General features: G+C 36.9%; 1 protein-coding gene across 14 annotated transcripts in view; it reads right to left on the reverse strand.

Annotated features, from left to right (window-relative positions):
* LOC136786004 (uncharacterized protein CG43867) overlaps nt 1–19,904 on the reverse strand; it is a 69,380-nt gene that overhangs the window by 9,591 nt on the left and 39,885 nt on the right. For 7 of the 14 annotated variants that reach the window (XM_066747419.1, XM_066747428.1, XM_066747417.1 and 4 more), the window contains one exon: nt 4,489–4,551. In XM_066747419.1, coding sequence (XP_066603516.1) covers nt 4,489–4,551 — 63 coding nt within the window. Of the gene's footprint in view, nt 1–931; nt 1,454–3,585; nt 3,982–4,488; nt 4,552–4,788; nt 4,810–4,869; nt 4,893–19,017; nt 19,415–19,904 lie in introns of those variants that run through there. The other 7 variants (XM_066747421.1, XM_066747420.1, XM_066747424.1 and 4 more) reach the window with 7 other exon arrangements.

A 19,904-nucleotide genomic window follows, 5' to 3' on the forward strand; every position in this document is an offset into this window, starting at 1 on the left:
TCTTATATCGATCTTTACTCCTTTTCCCCTAACCCCTGCACTACCAGGGATTATCACAGATGGAAATTGCAATCGCTCTCACGATCGATTTTATGCAAATGTAAATTGAATACTTTCAAAATCAATACTATTTTTGTAACACTTCCATTGTTTATTTTTAGTAAATAACAACAAATATTTTTATTTAATTAATCCGAATCTTTTGACATAATATTATCAGATTAAAAATGAAACAATTGATTTCTTGCTAAAATTAATATTAGCCACTGCTACTGGTCGTCATTCAATTATACAAAAAATTGCTATGACAGTAGTTAATGGTTAAAGAATTAATTTAGTTTATGAGAACTTGATAAAAGGCACGAGTCTAGTGAAAATATAAACTGGATGCTTCAGTAGTCAGTATTATTTGTCTGATATTTACATGTTTTATAATCAATGAATAATAATAAACAATTTTTAATCGAGTTAATCCAAATGGTTTACTGCACTATTCCAAAAATATTTAAAGATGAAGAATAAGGTAATTAGGGTTTTACTAAAATTAATATTGACCATCATGACTCTAATTGTGATATAATTATACGAAAATTTGATATAACAATAGATCATTTTTAAAATAAAAATTAATTTAATTCATTCAAATTTAATGAAAGATACAAATCTACTAAAAATACAAATTGGATATTTTAGTAGGCAATATAATTGTTTTAATATTTCCACTGTTTATATTTCATAAACAGTAATAGATAATTTTTTAAAACGTTTATTGCCACAGAGGTCACCGGTGGGAAGCAGGCCCATATGAATTACGTCATACAAAATAACAAATTCATTACAGCGCCCAACGATTAATTAAATTAATCCAAATGTTTCAATATGCCATTAGAAAAATATTAAAACATGAAAAACAAGATAATTGGTTCCTTACCAAATTTAATAATAGCCATGACGACTGGTGATTATACAATTATACAAAAAATTGATACAGCACAGTAGCTAATGTTTAAACCAAAAAAATTAATTTAGTTTATGATAATTTGATGAAAAATACGAGTTTACTGCACTGTGGTAAAGTTGTAAGTCTAATAAGTTATTATTAAGAATCGTGAGTGGTAATCCAGTGTTGATCGACACGATAATGATATTGACGATAATGTTGATGATAATAAAGTTTCAGCGCACGAGTTTCGAAATGGAACTAAGCTCGATCAGTGAGAAACAGAAGCAAATTGCTGGGGTTTCCTAGAGGTGGTGAGTCACGTTGTGGCTAGCAGCCAATGGGAGAATCGCTGCAGCCCTCACATACGTGTCTTGTTTGCTTCTTTACCAGTATGTTGTCACATGCATTCCCCGCCAGACACGACGACCAGACGTCGACCCTGAAGCTCAGCTTTCCTCGGTCATAACTCACAAAGCTGGAAAATCGACCAATCGAGCAAACCCATTTAGCCTGATCAATCGATTTTCGCCATTAATCAAATTATTAAAGAGTATTGATTTATTACATGGCCGTCAGTCAATTTGGAAATTGAACCTTCATATTTTCATTGATTTTATTACACGCGAGAGAGAAATATTAATTAGGAATAGATATAAATTAATTTGATCAAAGAATCGTTTGATAGTACATAAATATTTGATTGAGAACAGTGAATATTTATTAAAAATCAATCGTAATTTATTTGAATTTAGAACGCTTGAGAATAGTTTAAGAAGATAGTGACCATTCCAGTAAGATAAAGATTAAATTCAAATGTGTTAAAAATTGAAAATAACATTTTTTGAGAAAACTTATTAATTTTCTCCGTATAATAATTAATGTAAATTATAATTTAATGATTTTTATTGAATTTGAACTGAGCAGGGGGCCGGGTTGGGGGGTGGGGAGTGTCTTTTACAAGTTAATGATATGTACTCTGTACCAAATAGGATGACAGACTTCGACTCTGAAGCTTATATAGTTTTCCCCTGTTATAACTCGTAAAACTAAAAAATTAACTAATCGGGAAATTTCATTTATCCTTGTTAATCGATTTTATAAATTAAAGCAAATCTTGATTTAATGCATGGTTATGAGTAAATTTGGAGCTTGAACATTTATATTTTATTCCACTTTTATGAATTATACATATTTAAACTCAACGGTGTCGATTGGACTTTAAAAGAAGCAAGAGGTAGTACCTTTTAGAATTTTAGTACACGTGCTGATGCACGCGACTAAGTGGTTACTGCTCGGCAACATTGAATCGGATTGGCCCCCGGCCAGAACAACATTACCAACAGCTACCCTATACTTGCACAAATATCCACTCACTCTTTTTTCTTTTTTAACAATTAACAGCAAGATTCACCATTATAAATTCTCTTTACAAAAAACATCAACCTTTTTATATTATATGTCAATTTAGAAATTATTCTAATTAGGTGAATGTTTAAAAATTGAAAACGAAGTTATTTAAGGTTGTTATATTAAAAAACAAAATAAATTCTTTTAGGTAAGGCTACCAATAGTCACCCTTCGTGTAAAAGATTCTTTGATCCATCCTTTATAGTCAAAAATTAAAAGCGAGTTTAATCATAAAACGTTTTCCTTAAAAAATATCCAGAATTCTAGTTTATAAATTACTTGATAAATCATTGTTATCAAGAGAAGATTTCAATAGAGAAAACGAACCAAACTGAACATTTCATAAAAGGAGGGACTAAGATTCTTTTAGGTAAGATTACCAACAGTCCCCCTCATGTACAAAGACCCATTGAACCGTCCCTTCTCGTCAAGAATTAAAAGTGAGCTTCACCCTAAAACATTTTCCTCCCGTACACCCTCCTACAAAACATCCACAAATAAATCGATAAATTGTTCCAAATAAGCTAAAGGTTCAAGGACTGAAAGAAATTAACTTGGCAAATTCATATAAAAAAAAAGTCATAAGAGATATTCGAATAAAAACAAATATAGTTTGCAAATATCGAAATATTTAGAAGAGTTGATTATAAAAAGCTTTCATCTCACATTCGGAGGAACGCGTCTGCATAACTCTATGTTATATTGGCTGCTCGCCAATTTTCACTGCGAGTTCCATCAAGCTAAAAGATCGTAAAGATCCATACAGACACTGCACTTAAAATTTACCTTTAAGTTATTTTTATTTCCTTTGCTAGAATGCATCCGTAATATCCCTAAAATATCTCTGTTTACATTTCAATCTGTTCACCTCCAAAAGTCAAAAGAATAAGCTCATCTAAACATTTTTTCATAAATTTTCTACAAAGAAATAAAAGAGCAAAAAAAATATCGTAAAAAACAATTGACCTTTGTGCTCCTTTGATTTCTAGAATGCAATCACTATTCTCCTAAAAATATAAGCGTTTACAATAGGTTCCCTAGAATCCACCTACTAAGCATTAAACCAAAAATATTTTGGTATAGGTACAGATTTTATTGAAAGGCCCACAATTTAACACACTCAACGTTTTCAAAAGGGTCTTCTACATCTATCTAACAATAAACAAGTTTAAACTTCGGCATTTAATTAAGAATGAAAAATTACACGAATTTAACAAAAATAAGACAAGATGTACCTTTCATCAGTGTCACCTGGCTGGATCCATAATTATAAAACTTGCTGGAGTTCACTCGGGGTAAATTTAAGGGTGGAAGTGATTTTCTATTGAAAAAGCAAAATGGTTTAAGAAAAGAAAAACTGATTTAACAGGGACAAATGGATGAAGGAACGGAGGAGACTTGGGAATTATCACGACTATCATAACAAACTAAGCTCGTTGGTCTGATTCGCGGCCATCTTTGCCGGTTTCTCCATATATATTTCTATCTTTCTCCTTCCACCTTCCACCCTATTTCCTCCCCTTGCTATTTCCCTCTTAACCCCATCAACCCTTCTCACAACCCTTTCCACTCCAACTGACTCGTCAACTTTCTCCTTTTACCTCGTTCAATCATATTGAACTTTTCTTTTCTACCGTTGAAACTGAGCTTTTACACCTTTACATCTAGTACTTTTCTCATATTGATTTCTTGCACTACTCTTGAGAGAATCGCATCCCCCTTTCGCACGTATCTTCATTTTCTCTCGATCGATAAAAACGTTCCGTAAGATTTAACGATGGTGTCAAAGAATCAGTTTGCCCTTGGTCGATAAGTATACATTGCAATGGTAGTGTTGTGTGGTGTGCTTTAACCACCTATCGTAACTTACTGTTTTGTCAAAGGATGGTTTTTGGAGGGAAGAAAAGGGAAAGCTCGACCGGTAAGTGAAAACGCCAACGCTCGGTCGGTAATGTAGCGGCCCGTTTTATCGGTTACTCTCATTCAAGAGCTCTCGCTAATAAAGCTAGACGAGAGTGGACGAGTTGATCTTAGCTAAGACCGTGCTAAGCTCAGGTTCAATTTGTAAGTATAGCCCAAAGAAGAGTAAGAAAGAAAAAGAGAACTTTTTTATCGGAACGTGGTAAAATTTGGCTTACCTTATCCTCCGCTTCATCGGCCCTTCCCTCGGCTTCGAGAACTCGCTGCTCGAGTTCCGAGAGCTGGAAAATAAAAGAAAATAAATCGTTATATATATATATAAATTGTTTCGCGAAAGTTAATGGTGTGCGGCGAGAGAGAAAGAGTATTAGGTTTGACGTACAAATGGTTTGGGGATGTTCAACCGTGTTTTAGGATATTCTGGATGAGAAAACTTGGCAGGTAGACAGTTAGCATAATGCATTTCAGTATAAAGTAAAGTGATGGGGACGTTTCCTAGCTTGCATAGCTGGCTATACCTGCATCAAGTTTTCATCGTGCTGACAGTTAAGACACTGCGAGACCTTTCCTCTGATTAGCCAAGAACATATAGCACCTACCTAAGAACTTGTACTAGTATACCGACCAACCAGACTCTGACATTTAATGGCACACTCGCTTCCCTCGCCAACATCCACGATGTCTCACGGTCGTTTATAACCTCAAACTCAACGATGGATCCATTAACATTTTCACCATCTGTTTACTATTGTTCGTGACCGTTTGAAATTATTATTACTATTTTCCCGGTACACCCCCACCTTTTTCACCGTGTCAGTGAGGAACTCATTGGGAATTTTTTGCATCTTTCTACCGAGCGTCTGAGCCATTCTGAACGAATCAGTGAGACCTTGGCACAAAGTCAACAAGACTCGTGCGAGTTAACGATCATTTGACTCCGTGACTCCGGGCCTGTAAATATTTCGTGTTTGACCTCTGTAGGAAGAGGAACACGACCCGATCCCCACCACCTTGATTAATCATCGTCCAGCACGCGCCATCTCTGTTTACAAGCATTGGTAGAATCCCCCTCTAAATGACACAATTTTTTCTCACTCTAAAAACACACCTGCACAACCATTTAGAAACATGACGCTGCAACTCTCATCCCTCTAGGTGATCATTAAACACGTGGAATCGAATTTTCCCGACAATAACAGAGCATTACGACGTAAGCTGAAACGTTATTTTCAATTTATCGAAAATTCGGCTTTACGAGTCAATAATACCCAACAATTATTTGGCTGATTTTCTCCGTTTCCCAACAGATCCCAATCGGCCGAAGCTGTCGTTATACGCGTATTGTGCGTGTGTATACTTAATTGAAGCGTGGATTTGTATGGGTGCGAGTTGAACGACCATTGGTCGAGACAAAAACGTCGCTAATTCATCGGTATGCAATAATAGACTGTAATGGCGTTTACTTTAATTCGGCCCAGACATAAAAATCCATTTATCTCAATAACTGTGAGAGGTATCAATTTTTGGCACAATACCTTTTTGAATCTATATGAAACACACTTTGAAAAAATTCATATCTCTTGCAGTTTCGGAGATGAGGAAATTTTTATGTAGAGCCTCCGGGCTGGATTAAAGTGAACACCTATACCAGGAGCATCAATGTGAACATTGAAAAACATATAAGATGCCAGCGGATCAAAGTCGAATAAAATGTATTATTTATTGGATAATATTTGGTTTTTTATGGGAAAACGAAGGAAATTCGAAGAAACTTGGTTTTCGCCTATTGGAAGTGAAGCGAGTGTCTAACGACAGTTTGATATATCCCCTGGCGGTTAATGTATAAGGGGAAAGAGTCGGGATAGCCGTGTACTTCCGGAAGTTCAACATGGGCCTCGAGCTCCACCGCAAGAAATCTGCGTATAGTTTCTCCCCTACTGAAACACAGAGAGACGTAGCATTTCCACGCCTTTCTCTCGCACATTTTCCACGCATATCAACGACAGATGCTACTAACTGCACCCTTCGTGATGAAAATGGTCCTTTTTCCCTTCGTACTTGCGCGTAGCCCTTTCTTCGCTCATTTCGATGACCAGCCAAATGGACCTCGTCGTTATTACTTTTTTCGACGGCCCCTCCCATTCCCTTCATTCCTTTCACCGTCCATCTTTGACCCTACGTAATTCAAAGTTCAACATTTTCTCTCTCTGGAATACGAAATTATTAATTCCACAGAAAAGTTCTGTTATTATATTATATTATATATATATATATATATATATACACACACACACACACACACACACATTTTGCGTGAAATTTCTCGAATTAAGCTGGCAACGTAGGAGCAAAAGTAGTTCTCGCCTTTGGCAGAGTTTCACGAAGAAGCGTGCTAGAAGAGGAGGATCGTCGAGAGGATTTTGGGATTTGAAGGTGCACGCGCAATTATGTGTATCACGAAGGTCTCCTGCGGGAGTCTCCTTCTCTCACGCGACAGGATTACAGCCCCGTAAATTCCAAGCACAATGAGCAGGAAATTCAAGGAGCGGGATGCTTTATGCCAAACGTCACGCGACTCCCGATAACATTAACGAACCAATCTCGACCCCCTCCACCACACCAATCTTGCTACCACTCTACCTTTGCCCTCTTCTATCTGCAAACTCTGAAATTTTCCTTCGTAGCGCTCCTCTGCCGCAGTCAAGTATTCACCTCGTAAGCAGGAAATTTGCTGGAAAATTAATTTTCAAGGTTTTTGGCAATTTCGCCAAAACTCCTTGGCCATTTTATGGATTTCTGAAGATAAGAGAGCGTGTCTCTGCCAAGTAGGCACGTTTGGTCGATACCAACTTGGCATGACGAATGAAACCCAATGTTTCCGGTAACAAATCTTTTGACCAAAATCACGAAGATTTTTCCACAGGGATTTATATATCAAATTAAATGAAGAGCTTTCACTGCTTTTTGTTTCTGTCGATGGTAAACGCGGCTCTGATTGATTTTTTTCTCTTTTTATAAATGTCTCTTAACGTATTTAGATACAGAAATGAGAATTTCTGTGCTATACGACTGGAACGATTATTGTTTAAAGACGAGAATTTTTGTTGCCCGATGTAAACCTTTTCGATTCGAGTTTGTTGAAACATTTTTGTATCGCTCACATTTAAAAATACACCACGACTTATAAAAAAGTTTTAAGGAAAATAGTCCATTGCGAATGTTTCAAGTTGGCACAGTCAAACCAACACGATCGATTGAAACTGGTGTATTTGTTTAGTGCTGTTTGTGTGTACCACTTGGTTGCGCTCTAATTACGATTTTGGTGCTCGTAATAATTTCAGAAAATCAATAACTGTGCCAGATTTTGCAAAAGGCATCACAACTGAGAGAAAACAGTGGTTAAAACTGAAGAATACTCTGTAATTTAAAAGTACCATTATTTAGGGCTTCTTATTTCTGTTTTTATCAATTTACAAAAAAAAAAATGATTTTAAAATAACTAATCTCTTTGTGATATAGGGAAAGCGCAGAATAATTCTAATTAGGCAATTAAGTAAAATATAAGTTTCATTCGATCGAACTCACTGTCATTGACGGAATAATAGATGATCAGATTGAATTTCGGCATATAAATCGCAAGATTTCGTGATATTTCTTAAAACGTAAATTATGATTTGACGATGCCCGGAAGTTGAAATAGAAATTAAGAGCAATTGATTGGCGACCGGTGAACGAAATGTTGGTTCGACTATACAACATAAGAAATATATAATAAGACAATTGGAATGAAATAGGAAAAAGATGAAAATGTTGAAAATAGGAATTTTCGTAATATTTTTAATTGAACTGGCGAAAGGGTCAAAATGAATGGTTTTGTGTTGATGGATGCAGGAGAGAATGGCGAAAAGCGATTCTACGCATGATTCTCTGCGGAGCGGAGTAGAAAGGCTCGGGTGACTTGGACAAAGGTTTCTTTCATCGGAGTAAATATTTCCTTCTCTGCCAAATAGCCCCGTGTTCGATCAAAGAAACCTCTCCAACTCACGTAACGTTCTCGCTTTACAAATTTCCCTCGACCGTGAAACAAAGACGTGGTATTTGTTTCTGCCAAAGTTGCTTTGGCGCGCGACGGAAACACCCGAAAAGGGTCGAAATGATCGATGCGCTTGCTGAAATTGGCGCGAAAAGAAAATTTTGTAAAATAAATAGAGCACTCTGGGAAAATCATATAAAAATGAAGAAATATTCTCTAAGCCTTTATTATATGTGTGTATACCGTTAAGTTATTCCGCATGAGAGAACGTGCTAAATCGGAAAATCCTCGTGATGGAAATAATTGATTATCTTTACGGACTATCGCCTCCAAAAATGTCCAAAACGTTCATTCGCCAAATCCGTTTCGAGCCAAAAAAAAGATCCCTGAAATCTCTTGCAATAATTTTCGCTTATGAGATAAATTGGAAAAAAAAGTTGTTGATTCTCAAATAAATATTGCTATGCGAATACAAGTGATTGATTTTATTGAATATTTCTTTCCTGTTGATATAATTAATTAACTGACATTCTAATAAGTTGAATTTCAATGGATGATAATAATTTTGTTCTCAATAGTAGTAGAATCGTTCAGTATTTTCTTTTCAATCAATTCCCATGGAGACAGTGCCATTCCTCTTCTATTATTATATCTTTCTTTCTCTGATTGGAAAATTATATTGAAAAATCCTCATAGTGGGAATATAAATGATTATCATTTTCAAAAATTTTCCAAATCTCTACTTTGCAATTTCAAATTGCGAGTTACAGACTTCCATATAACCTTCTCGTAAAAGTTATTAGTGTTCTTGGCCAATTTTGAAAATCCTTGTACCCTCGACACACATGTATGTACATGCAGTATATATACATACATATAGACATAGAGCTGGTTTTGTCTTTAAAAATGATTTTGGATTTTTGTCTGTGCAAAAATTGTGCGTTGAGGTTAATTAGGAGGCTCGTTGCATGGTTGGTGGTGGGACGTCCCGAGGCGAGGGTTGGATTAATATCTCCTGACGAGTCCGGTCCGGTCGGTCGGTTCGGTCCGGTCGAAACTCCGAGGAAAAAAGGGAGCGTGTCCGGCTTAGAGGGGCTCCACTAATGCTTTTGTTTACCCGCGAAAGCCGCTTATCAGCCGGAATTTCCCCGAAAAATTACACTCTAGCCTCACTTCGGCTCCCTCGAAAAAGCCTTGAAAAATGGTATATACAATGCTCCTTGAAAGCTCCAAAAGAATTTTTAATTTCTTCCCAAAGCTTCTTATCGGCACCGGGAAATTCTCCAGACGCTACTTTTCCCGCTGGAAAATCTCGCCAGGAGGATTTTCCCGGCTGGATAAAAGCCGGTGCAGAGCCAAGTCGAAAAGCATGTTTTCCACACGCCCTTTTTTTCCATGTGACTTTACTTTGGTATACCAGAGGAAATATACCCGGGCGACGAATAAACTTCCATCGACCTCGCTATCTCATCCTCTCTCTGTCTCTGTCTCTCTATCTCTCTCTCTCTCTCTCTCTCTCTCTCTCTATATATATATATATATATATATATATATAAATACAAACTCTTTGAAAACAAAAATGTATGCACGGTGTGTATATTATAAAAATCCTAGTAAATAGTATATGTATCTAGATACAAAATAAAGGAAACTGATTTCTATCAATTTTCGTGGAATCCGCGCAGAAAATGGTCAAAAGATTGGTATCTCGAGAATGAGGTTGGATTTACATGTATAATACGTGGCTGGAAGGCTTAGGGATGGGTTTTCGCGATTTATTCCCGCCACTTACGTCCCCCTCGTGCTGGATTTATTTAACGCGCCAAAAGCCCGGAAGCCGCAACTCCTCCCACCGAGATTTACCTAATTGTTGTTACCAAAAAAAGGAAGACTAGTGCAAATTAGCCCAGCCAGCTGATACAGCTAATTACACTAAATCTCTAGCCAGAGATAAAGTCCTCGACGCAAAACGTATCCTCTCCTTTCTCTCCTTTCTTAACGCTCCACTCTAGTTGCTGCGAGTTAATAGAAAAAATAGAAAAACTATTTAATTCTTTCTTTGAAGGATTCGGGGAGAAAAGAGTTTCTTTTACTCGAGCGAGAAGAATAAGAGTAATGCTCGATATGAATTAAGCTTTATAAAGTGAGAAAAATCAAATTTTCAGTCACAAATAAATATTGCTGTTTACACATCTATCGAAACGTTATTCCAATCAAATGAAATTTCATTTATTAAATTTACACTCATTAATATCAAGACATACTTAAATGGGCGTATTCATATACAACGTCCAGCTATGATTTTTTAAATAAAATTATTATACATTTTTTTATCTATGTCTTAACGAAAAAATTATTTATGTAGGAATCACAAAATTGCTTGCTTCAAATATTCATGTTAATTCCTTGTTCCTGAATTGCTCAAAAGATATCCGACCAATGAGAAAAAGTCGTTAGATACTTCTTTTATATACATAGATAGCCTCAAATTAAAGAATATTTAATCCAACAGAACTTTTCAGTTAGTGCAAAATATATATATATATAAGTGCAATGACTTTATTCTTAAAATTATAAACTCATACTGAACTTTTCAATTAAGCACGAGTTAAAAGGATACCTTGCGTAATTGGAATTTTTTGCAATATTAGAGCTTAAGAAATAACTCACAAATCGAAGCCTTTAAAAGTCATGCATGGTTGAAAGATCGTTAAACGTTAATTATTATTTTTTTATTGTTTCCCGATCAAACGAGAATCGCGAAAAGTTCGAATTGCAAAGGAAAGTTTGGATCGTTTAACAGGATGATCGTATGTTTGTAGAAAAATGTTTGCTGAAATAGAGAAGGGGTTGAGAGTGCAGTAGGGGGGTTGGGGGGGGGGAGGTAGTGGAATCGCTTAAGGATAAGAATAAAGGTAAAGATAAGGATAAAGAAGGAAGGTATTACAGTGCTAAACTCGTAACCCAGATGCGTCCCATGTGTTTTATTGGCCTTTTACGCTAAGGGCTGAACGCGGCTTGCAGATACCTAGCCCGCGCTTACACCTTTCTTTTTCCACCCCCCTCCCTCCATCACCTTCCACTCTCTCTCTCTCTCTCTCTCTCTCTCTCTCTTCTCTATCTTCCCCCAGCCAGCCGACCCAAGCTATTCGACCTTCCAGAAAAATATACTCTCGCGAACAAATAAGTCTCCGTCGCTCTTTATACATCTATGTTTACTTGGAAATTTCACGCGACAACCACTTCTCCACCAAGAAATTCGCTTTATCCGATCTACTTCAATTTTCTCCATGAATTTTCCACTCGAAACAAATAAAACCTGTAGAAGAATTTTCTTTCGATTGACCTCTCTCTTACTACGATCAGTAACTGCAGAGTAACATTTTTTTGCGACTGTCAAAATTCCTATTGTCATCTATGTTTACACTTGAACATTTTATATTTATCACTTAGAAATCAGCTTTATCCAAACTATTTCAGTTTTTATTTTATAAATTTTCTTTTATCTTCCCATCGATCAGTTTCAGCGTCGACACGTTCGATGACGATCCAGTGCTATTTGTATAAAAATTGTTTTTTTTTTTCTTTGACTGTTTTAATTTTAACTTTACGGAAGTGTGTGTGTCTAATCGATAGAACAACGCACGTTTCCGTTGAGTCGCGTTAGGCGTAGTAGCGCACGATATATACATAGAGGGGTAGCGACGTGTTCCCCATTCGTTCTAGGATTCGTCTATCCGACAGAATCGCTAAACGCACGTTTCTCAACTGCGTCTACCAGCTCCCGTCACTATTTATCACTACACGTAGGTAAAACTGGTACGCAGAGTTTGATCGCATTTGGGGATCATCATCATTTCGATCGGGAATCTCACCATCGAGTAAACGTACGTTTCTCAACGAGTTTGCCACCCCTTCCATCGTTATTTCTCACTGCAACTGGTTAAAAAAGACGAAATTTTCAATGGGCGTCTACGAATCATCATCGTTTCGATCGAGAATCTTATACGATGGAATTAATGTATGTGTCAATAAGTTTCCCATTACTATTCATCACCCTACAATCGGTTAAAAATGATGCAGTTTGAACGGTCTACGGATCATCATCATTTAGATGGAAAATCTAATGAATGAAATGATCGCAATCTTCAAAAAATTGCTTACGTTTGTTTCCCAAGATAATCTCGGGAAATGTTCATTATTTGCCCTGTTGGAAAAAAATAAATGTATAAACAGGCTGCAAATGTTGAATCGAATGAAAGTTTTATGAAAAGTGAATTCGATGATTTCGTGTTACCATTACGAGGAAAGAGATATGGAGGAGGGAGGGGGATGCTATTTGGAAAGTTGCAACGCGTCCCGGGCAAATCTGGGGAGGCTCCCGCGGGATCCGCCACAGCATGGTGGATCTCGTCTCGTTCGAATAATTAATACGTACAAGCCTCAGGAGAGCCAGCGAGGGATTTCGTGAAATTTCAACCCTTTCACCCAGACCCTTTCCCAACTGGACGCGGTAATAACGGCAATCGTCATAATTTTAATCATCGTAGCGCTCGTCATCCCAATGTTAATCATCCAAATTACAATTGATATTACGATAAACACGATCTTGTATCGGTGAACACAGTGACTTAAAATTACTTCAAAGAAATATATTTAAGGAAATCTTCGTTATTACTTAACCTGATAATAATATGCAGGTAAATCGTTATAATTTTAATCATTGTGGTGCTCATAATCGCAATATTGATCATTGAAATTCCAGTTGATATCAAGATAAATATAATCTCGCATCAGTGAACAAAGCATCTTAAATCAAGAGATAAATTTTTCAAAGAAATATACCATTGTTAATCAAAGAATATATGGATACGTTAATTATTATTATTCAACGTGGTAGTAACGGTAATCTTCTTAATTTTAATCATCACAGCGTTCGTCACCGCAAAATTAATTATCAAAATTACATTTGATTTAACGACATACATGATCTATAGTATCGGCTGACGTAGCAGAGATTAATAATAATTCGAGAGATGGATATTTCAAAGAAATACACCATTGTTAACCATTCTAAAAATTGCAATCGATATTACGATAAAGACGACCTCTATCGCGATGAACGAAGCAACTTAAAACAATTTGAAAGAAATGTGTAATCGAATCGTTGTTAATTATTCAACGGAGTACATCAGGAATGTGATTCTTGCGCTAAAACATTCCAGTCTCTGTCTAGACCCGATATAAATCCCATAACATTACCGTCCATTATCATTTAAGAATCGATTCATTCTTTCCTAGTGATTCGATCGAATTCGAAATTCCGGTTGATGAAACGAAAGAGAGAGAGAGAGAGAGAGAGAATTGAACGATTGGCCGTCCGTAATGATTGACGAAGGGTCTTGAAATGGGAGATTGTAGAATTTTCTTGGATTTCGAGAGAGTGGATTGTCGTTGGCTTGGTCGTTATTGTTATTGCATCGCGCGAGAAATAGAGAGAGGGAGAGAGAGAGAGAGAGAGAGAGACAGTGGCTACGTGTCCAATTCCCAGTGCAATCCCGTAACTGGATCCGCGAGATCAGTGAGAACATTTATTTGCGGTGGACTCGGCTCAAGGGCCACTAGCAAATTGCAGCAAAATTCAGCTCCCGCGTCTATTTTTCCCAGCACTCGTGCTATTTTTTACAGTCAACTTTCAAATTACATTATGCTTGAAAAAAATTCTGGAAAATTGGCGAGAATGAGAAATGGAAGGAAACTGTTGAAATATTCAAAGATGGGGGGGGGGGGGGGGGAGGGTTAGATATATATATGTATATAGTATTAAGTGAGGAGGAATTTTGCGAGGGAGGGAGGGAGAACGAGAGTCTGTGACAGAAAGTTGGCGTGGCGCGGACACGATACGTTCGAGACGATCCAAGTGGGCGAATAATTAAATCTCACGGGTACACGAAGCCATGATTACTCACGTAGCTGATCAGCTTGGTCGGCACAGGATCGTTCATTGTCAACAGCGAGCGAAATTGCCTGGAGAAACTCGAGCCACCGGAGGTCTCTATTCTTCAGAATTTATCTCTCGCTGCTCTTTTCTCGTACCCGATAAATGCTTCGATGGGAAAAAACCAAAACACGAACAAAGCGGACAAGGATGTGTATGCGTACACACATATATATATATATATGTATAGAGAGAGAGAGGTGTAAACGATCCAACAGGTCGTATATATCTATATATACCGGCGAAGAGCTAAGCAGTCGAGTCGACGAGTCTTTTCGCACGTGGAAACAGCCGAGGAAATCTCAAAGCCGCGAAATCACTCTCTCGTGCCTTGTATATTAATTATTTCGAGGGCCGAAGGTGGTACGCGAGTCAGACCTCCAACAACCAGGGTTCTCCTTCTCTCCCTCCCAGCAAAATATTGCTATTCCGATTCAGACTGCGTTCCTAACCCACATTCCCCTCCATCTCTCTCCCTCTCCCTCTTAAATCGTTAATACTCAAACAGTTTGCATGATTTTTAAATTAATCTACCACCTTCCAGCTTCTACGTCATTTCCAATTGGAAATCTCGCGGTCCGTAAAGAATCAACGTTACCATTAAATATATATATATATATACAATATATTATACTATATAGGGCGTGTAGGGTGGTAGACCAGAGGAAATGGATTTATTTGTGGGGATTATTTATGAGAAAATTGCAAGGTGGACGACGACGCGGAATTTCAGGAGAGAGAAAACTTGGAAAGCTGGTAGGACGATTAGGGCTTTTTGGTCTTTTCTTGATGGATTAAGAGAGAACGATGGGAGACGGATAAAAATGGATTGGGGGGAGGAAGAAACTTGCAATCGGTACTCGGTAGGCGAGTCTCACAGAAACAGCGTAGCTTGCTTTTTTTCTAATCCATTTGTTGGACCCGACAACCATTTTCGGAATGGATTCATCCATTCGGTCAAATTCCTGGTAAAAAGATATGGTAAATTCTGCATTTTTTCTGTGGGCCTGCATGTGTACGTGCTTCTAACTGTTTTTTGCTTATTTATTTATTTACTTTCTGTACCGAGCGATATTGGTTTCGGGATGAATTCATCCATTTGGTAATACTCGTCATGGAAAGATTAATATTTTCCGCATTTTTTTTTTATTACTGTAAAATACCTTGTTTTATTTCTTATTTATTTACCGAACACGACGATTGTTTTTTAAACAAACTTCTACTTTTGGTCAAATTCGTGATCAAGCAATTCAATATATCTGAATTTTTTCTATATAAACAAAATAGTTTGGTAGTTTTATGAATTATTTTTTAACGAATACGACAATTGTTTTCAAAATAAATTCTTCGAACTGGTGAAATTTATTATTTTTAAATTTTTCAATAAAAATAAGAATATCTCTTATGTATTTACTGGATTCAAGAACTATTTTCAAAAAAATTCACCAACTCAGTAAAATTCATGACAAAAATTTTACAATTTCTGATCCTTTCAATGGGGATAGCATGAAAGTTTGTCTGTAAAGAAAGCGAGTATCGCGTCGTATAATCGGTTTCTATCAGAGACAGCGCGGGATATCTTTAAAGGGCTCGCTGGTCCGTGTGGAGAGTCGAGTTGGATTCACTTGGAGGGCTTAGCACTCAGTTGGAGAAAGAAGAGAGAAAAGTGAAGTTGGCAGGCCCCGTTATAGTCTTATTATATATATATATATCGATGTGCCATCGACTATCTGGGAAAAGCTCTTGAAATATTTCCCAACACATCAGTCCTTCATTGAGTCAGAATCAGAATTTATTGCGAGCTTGATGAAAAAGAAGCTGTTTAATTAGATTTTTCTTCCAACAGAAATATATATATATATATATATATATATATATATATATATATAATAGTATCTCTCCGAGAGAATATTAAGCAGTGCTTTATCATGCTAGTTAATCTTTGCCTCAAAGCAATCCACTTTGATCCGCTGGCACGCGTTGTTTCTGCTGTTTTTCATTAGCGTTTTCTGTTGCTGATTCTTCTTCCTCTTCTTTGTGGGGAGTTGCAACAAAGGGGGATTGCGAAGAAGCTTTTCCCAAAGGGAGAGAGGGCTTAGGGTGAAAGTGTGTAAAGTGAAAAAGGGACGGTAGACGAGACCAAGAAAAGTTTATCATCGTCTATGGCTCGCGCGAGCACCGCTCGTTAATTTTCACCGCAATGAGATATTTCTCCAAGTGGCGTTTCTGACGTCTCAAACGATCCAGAGAAAAATCGACCTACAGCCGTTGTTTCCAAGCGACGCTTTCGCCCTCGAAAAATCTCACGTCCTTCACAGTTACAAGTACCAACGACCAATCGACATACTTTCCATCTTATCATCGCTCTTTAATATTTTTTCTCTTTTAACATCATTGCTTTCAATTGACAGGAAAGTGGTTTCTAATTTGTGTTTGTTATATATCTATATATATGAATAAATAAAAATGATTTTCTTGTCAAGTTAATATATATATATATATATAGATATAATTCAGACGATGCAGTGTAGATCTTATCGATCTGGACATTTTGAAAAACACAACAACGACAAAGTTCGAATTGAGCAAAGAGTTTCGTTTTTTTCTGTCAACGCACGTTTGTTCGTTTTCATTTTTTCTTCTAGGGATTCAAAAACACGCGAACACAAGCGTACGTGGATTAAATTACATACTGAACGAGGGTATCACTGTAACGAATATAACAATCGTTTGGAATTTAATCAATAGAACTCGTGCCGTTTTTAATTCCATTTTCTCGCATATGCAAATGCCAATCGTCTCATCGACAGAACTAATAGTATGCACCACAACACAATGACGATAAAATGAGAATGTACAATTACACACGCATTTGCAAAAGGTATATTTAACCGACAATTAATTAATAACAGATGCCATATTGCTACATATTCTCACAACCTGTCGTTGTGTCGTCTCGTAATGCACGGCGTCCCAGAGTCTCACACACATACAAGTGCCAATCGTAATCGACGACCGACCTTTCGTCTTATACACCCTCGCGATTCGTATATACCAATATTTATACATTACAGATATAGCTAGCAGCCCAGCAACTTAATTATGAGAGCTATTAATTGCAGCAGTAATTATAACGTCAATTAGGAAAGTAGGAAAGATAGGAAAGAGCGTTATCTCTCACGACAATGGTAATTACACGGCAACGCGGGGACAATTAACTGCTCCATTTTCCTGGACAAATGGCACCAAGTTATACCTTTAGCCCTTCTCGGTACTCTCTCGGTGCTATTCGTCCGTCCGTCCGTCCGGGTAATGGATAGCCACGCGCGTTATATTTAGGCATTACTTTCCGGTAGATGCGTTTTGCTAAAACGGATCGAGCCGCGTTGCAAATTCGAGCCACATTAACCGCTTCGGTTTGCTAGCTGCGCCCCGATGAACTCGTCTCACCAATTTAGCATCGCTGCACTATAATGCTCGTATATATTATTCCTGGCCAAAAATACTCGTCCCATATTCGCACTCGTTTAATAATTCGCTCCCGATGAGCGTTGGACGATCCCGAAGAGAAGAGCACGAGTCCAACTTTTTTTCAGCCTGCAATTTCCTGGATTGGCAGGATTAGCGAGACGTGCGGATTTCAGTAAGGATAAAGGATGGTAAGTGGTCTGGAGAGTTGAGGGTGGAACCAGTAAAGTGGCTGGAAAAAATTCCAATGGGGACTTTTCGCTGAATCGACCATTAGCGAATTATTAGCGAATTGGAGAACCCCTTTTCACATCCCTGCGAGCCACTTCTATAGCTGACCCTTCTTGGTGCTACTGCGAAAAAAGCGATACGTTCGTGTGTGGAACGCTCGCTAAGTGGTCCATTCAGCACCACCTAACGGAATACATTACCGGAAGCGGTGGCTACAAAAATCCGTTTATACAGGGTGCACCGTTCACTTTCACCAAAGCTACAAACTTCGATTCTACGAGTAATTGTAAAAAAAAACTTCTTATACCATTTTTTAATCTAAACGTCATTGTAAAAGTTACAGGCTCTTGAACATTATTTCATTCGATGATTTTTATTAGGGTTCTATGAACATACTGGTGAAATCTGATCAATGGATTGCTGTAATAGTATAAGAAAGGTGGTCCGATTAAAAGGTTTTTAATGTTTGATCAATCCTTTTTTAAGCGATAAACTGAAAAATTCATTTATACAGGGTGCAACATTCACTTTCGCCAAAGGTAGAAATTTGGATAGTACGACTAATTGTAAGAAAAAACTTCATATACCATTTTTTAATCTCAACATTATATGAAAAGTTATGCGGGGTCGAAAATTGTTTAATTCGAATCTTGTTTATGCTTCAGTGAGGAAATGATATTTTTTCATTGAATTTTGAAAAACATGAAGAATTTCGTTATTCGTTCGATTGTTTTTCAAAATTGATTGAATAAATAAATTATTTACATGAAATTCAGCCTCGATTCGAGCCTATTAATGCAGGACGTAATTGAATTTAGGGATGGAATTATTATCGCAGCTTCCAGGAACGAATATGAGTCAGACGGTGATTCACTTAGCGCACAAGTGATAAAATTCGCACATCAGCAATGATGCACCGATTTAGAATTCTTAACGAGGATAATTAACGTGTCTCACGGGTTGAATTGTTTCTTTTGTTGGAAAATAAAGTGGAAGGGAGAAAAAATTGGAATTTACCTTGCGAAGCATCTCCTCGAGGGACTCCATGTCCAGCGCGGAGTTGTTGTTCTCCGTGTGTACGGGTTGCACCATTTGTTGTTCTTTTTTCAATTCGATTATCGCGTCACACTCGACGAGTCCCACTGACTACAACTACTATTCACCTTGATAAGCCTAATCACGGGTCCTTTTTTTTTTACTTATTCTCTTATTTTTTCACAGCCTTTTCGATAATACTTTATTCAAATTCTGAACAGTCTTACAACAATACTGTTCGTTCAAATTTTAACACCGCCAATACCTTTGTTCACGCTTGAAGAGTTCCATCGATCAATAACAGTTCAACTTAGTCTTTGTAATCACGGAATTTTTTTTTCTCCTTGCGGTTATCCCTTTAATAGGCCATTAGAAAATACTAAATCGAAAGTATGGACAACTTAAAATTCAGTGTTTTTTCATCGAAATTTTAAAATAAATAATATAGTTGATTTTAATTAATAATTTTCGTCTTTAGATTTGTAAAAATTAATATAGGTAGACAGTTTTATACATTTTTTATAGCCCTTTTTCCACGGTACCAAATAAAACATATAAATAAACCTCCAAAACTCAGTATTGTTCCATCAAGATTTCAAAATTGAAAATATAGCCCCGCTTGATTTCCTGTTAATTATTTTATATCTGAAATTAGCAAACATGTGCGCGAGTATTCAATTTCATAACATTATTTTTTCAAAGTCCTTCAATAATACCTAACCAAAACTATGTCAATAACCTATAGAGTGTTTGTTTCATCAAAAATTTAACACAGAAAATATAATCAACTAGGCGAACCCCATTAACCATTTACATTCATTCAAAACGCTACTCTTTAAAAAATATATTGAATAATTTTCAGATGTTTT

This window comes from Prorops nasuta, unplaced genomic scaffold (genome assembly GCF_024137725.1).
Source record: "Prorops nasuta isolate Cenicafe-Biocafe unplaced genomic scaffold, Cenicafe_Pnas_1.2 PNAS00003, whole genome shotgun sequence".
In the NCBI taxonomy this organism is placed as follows: Eukaryota; Metazoa; Arthropoda; class Insecta; order Hymenoptera; family Bethylidae; genus Prorops; species Prorops nasuta.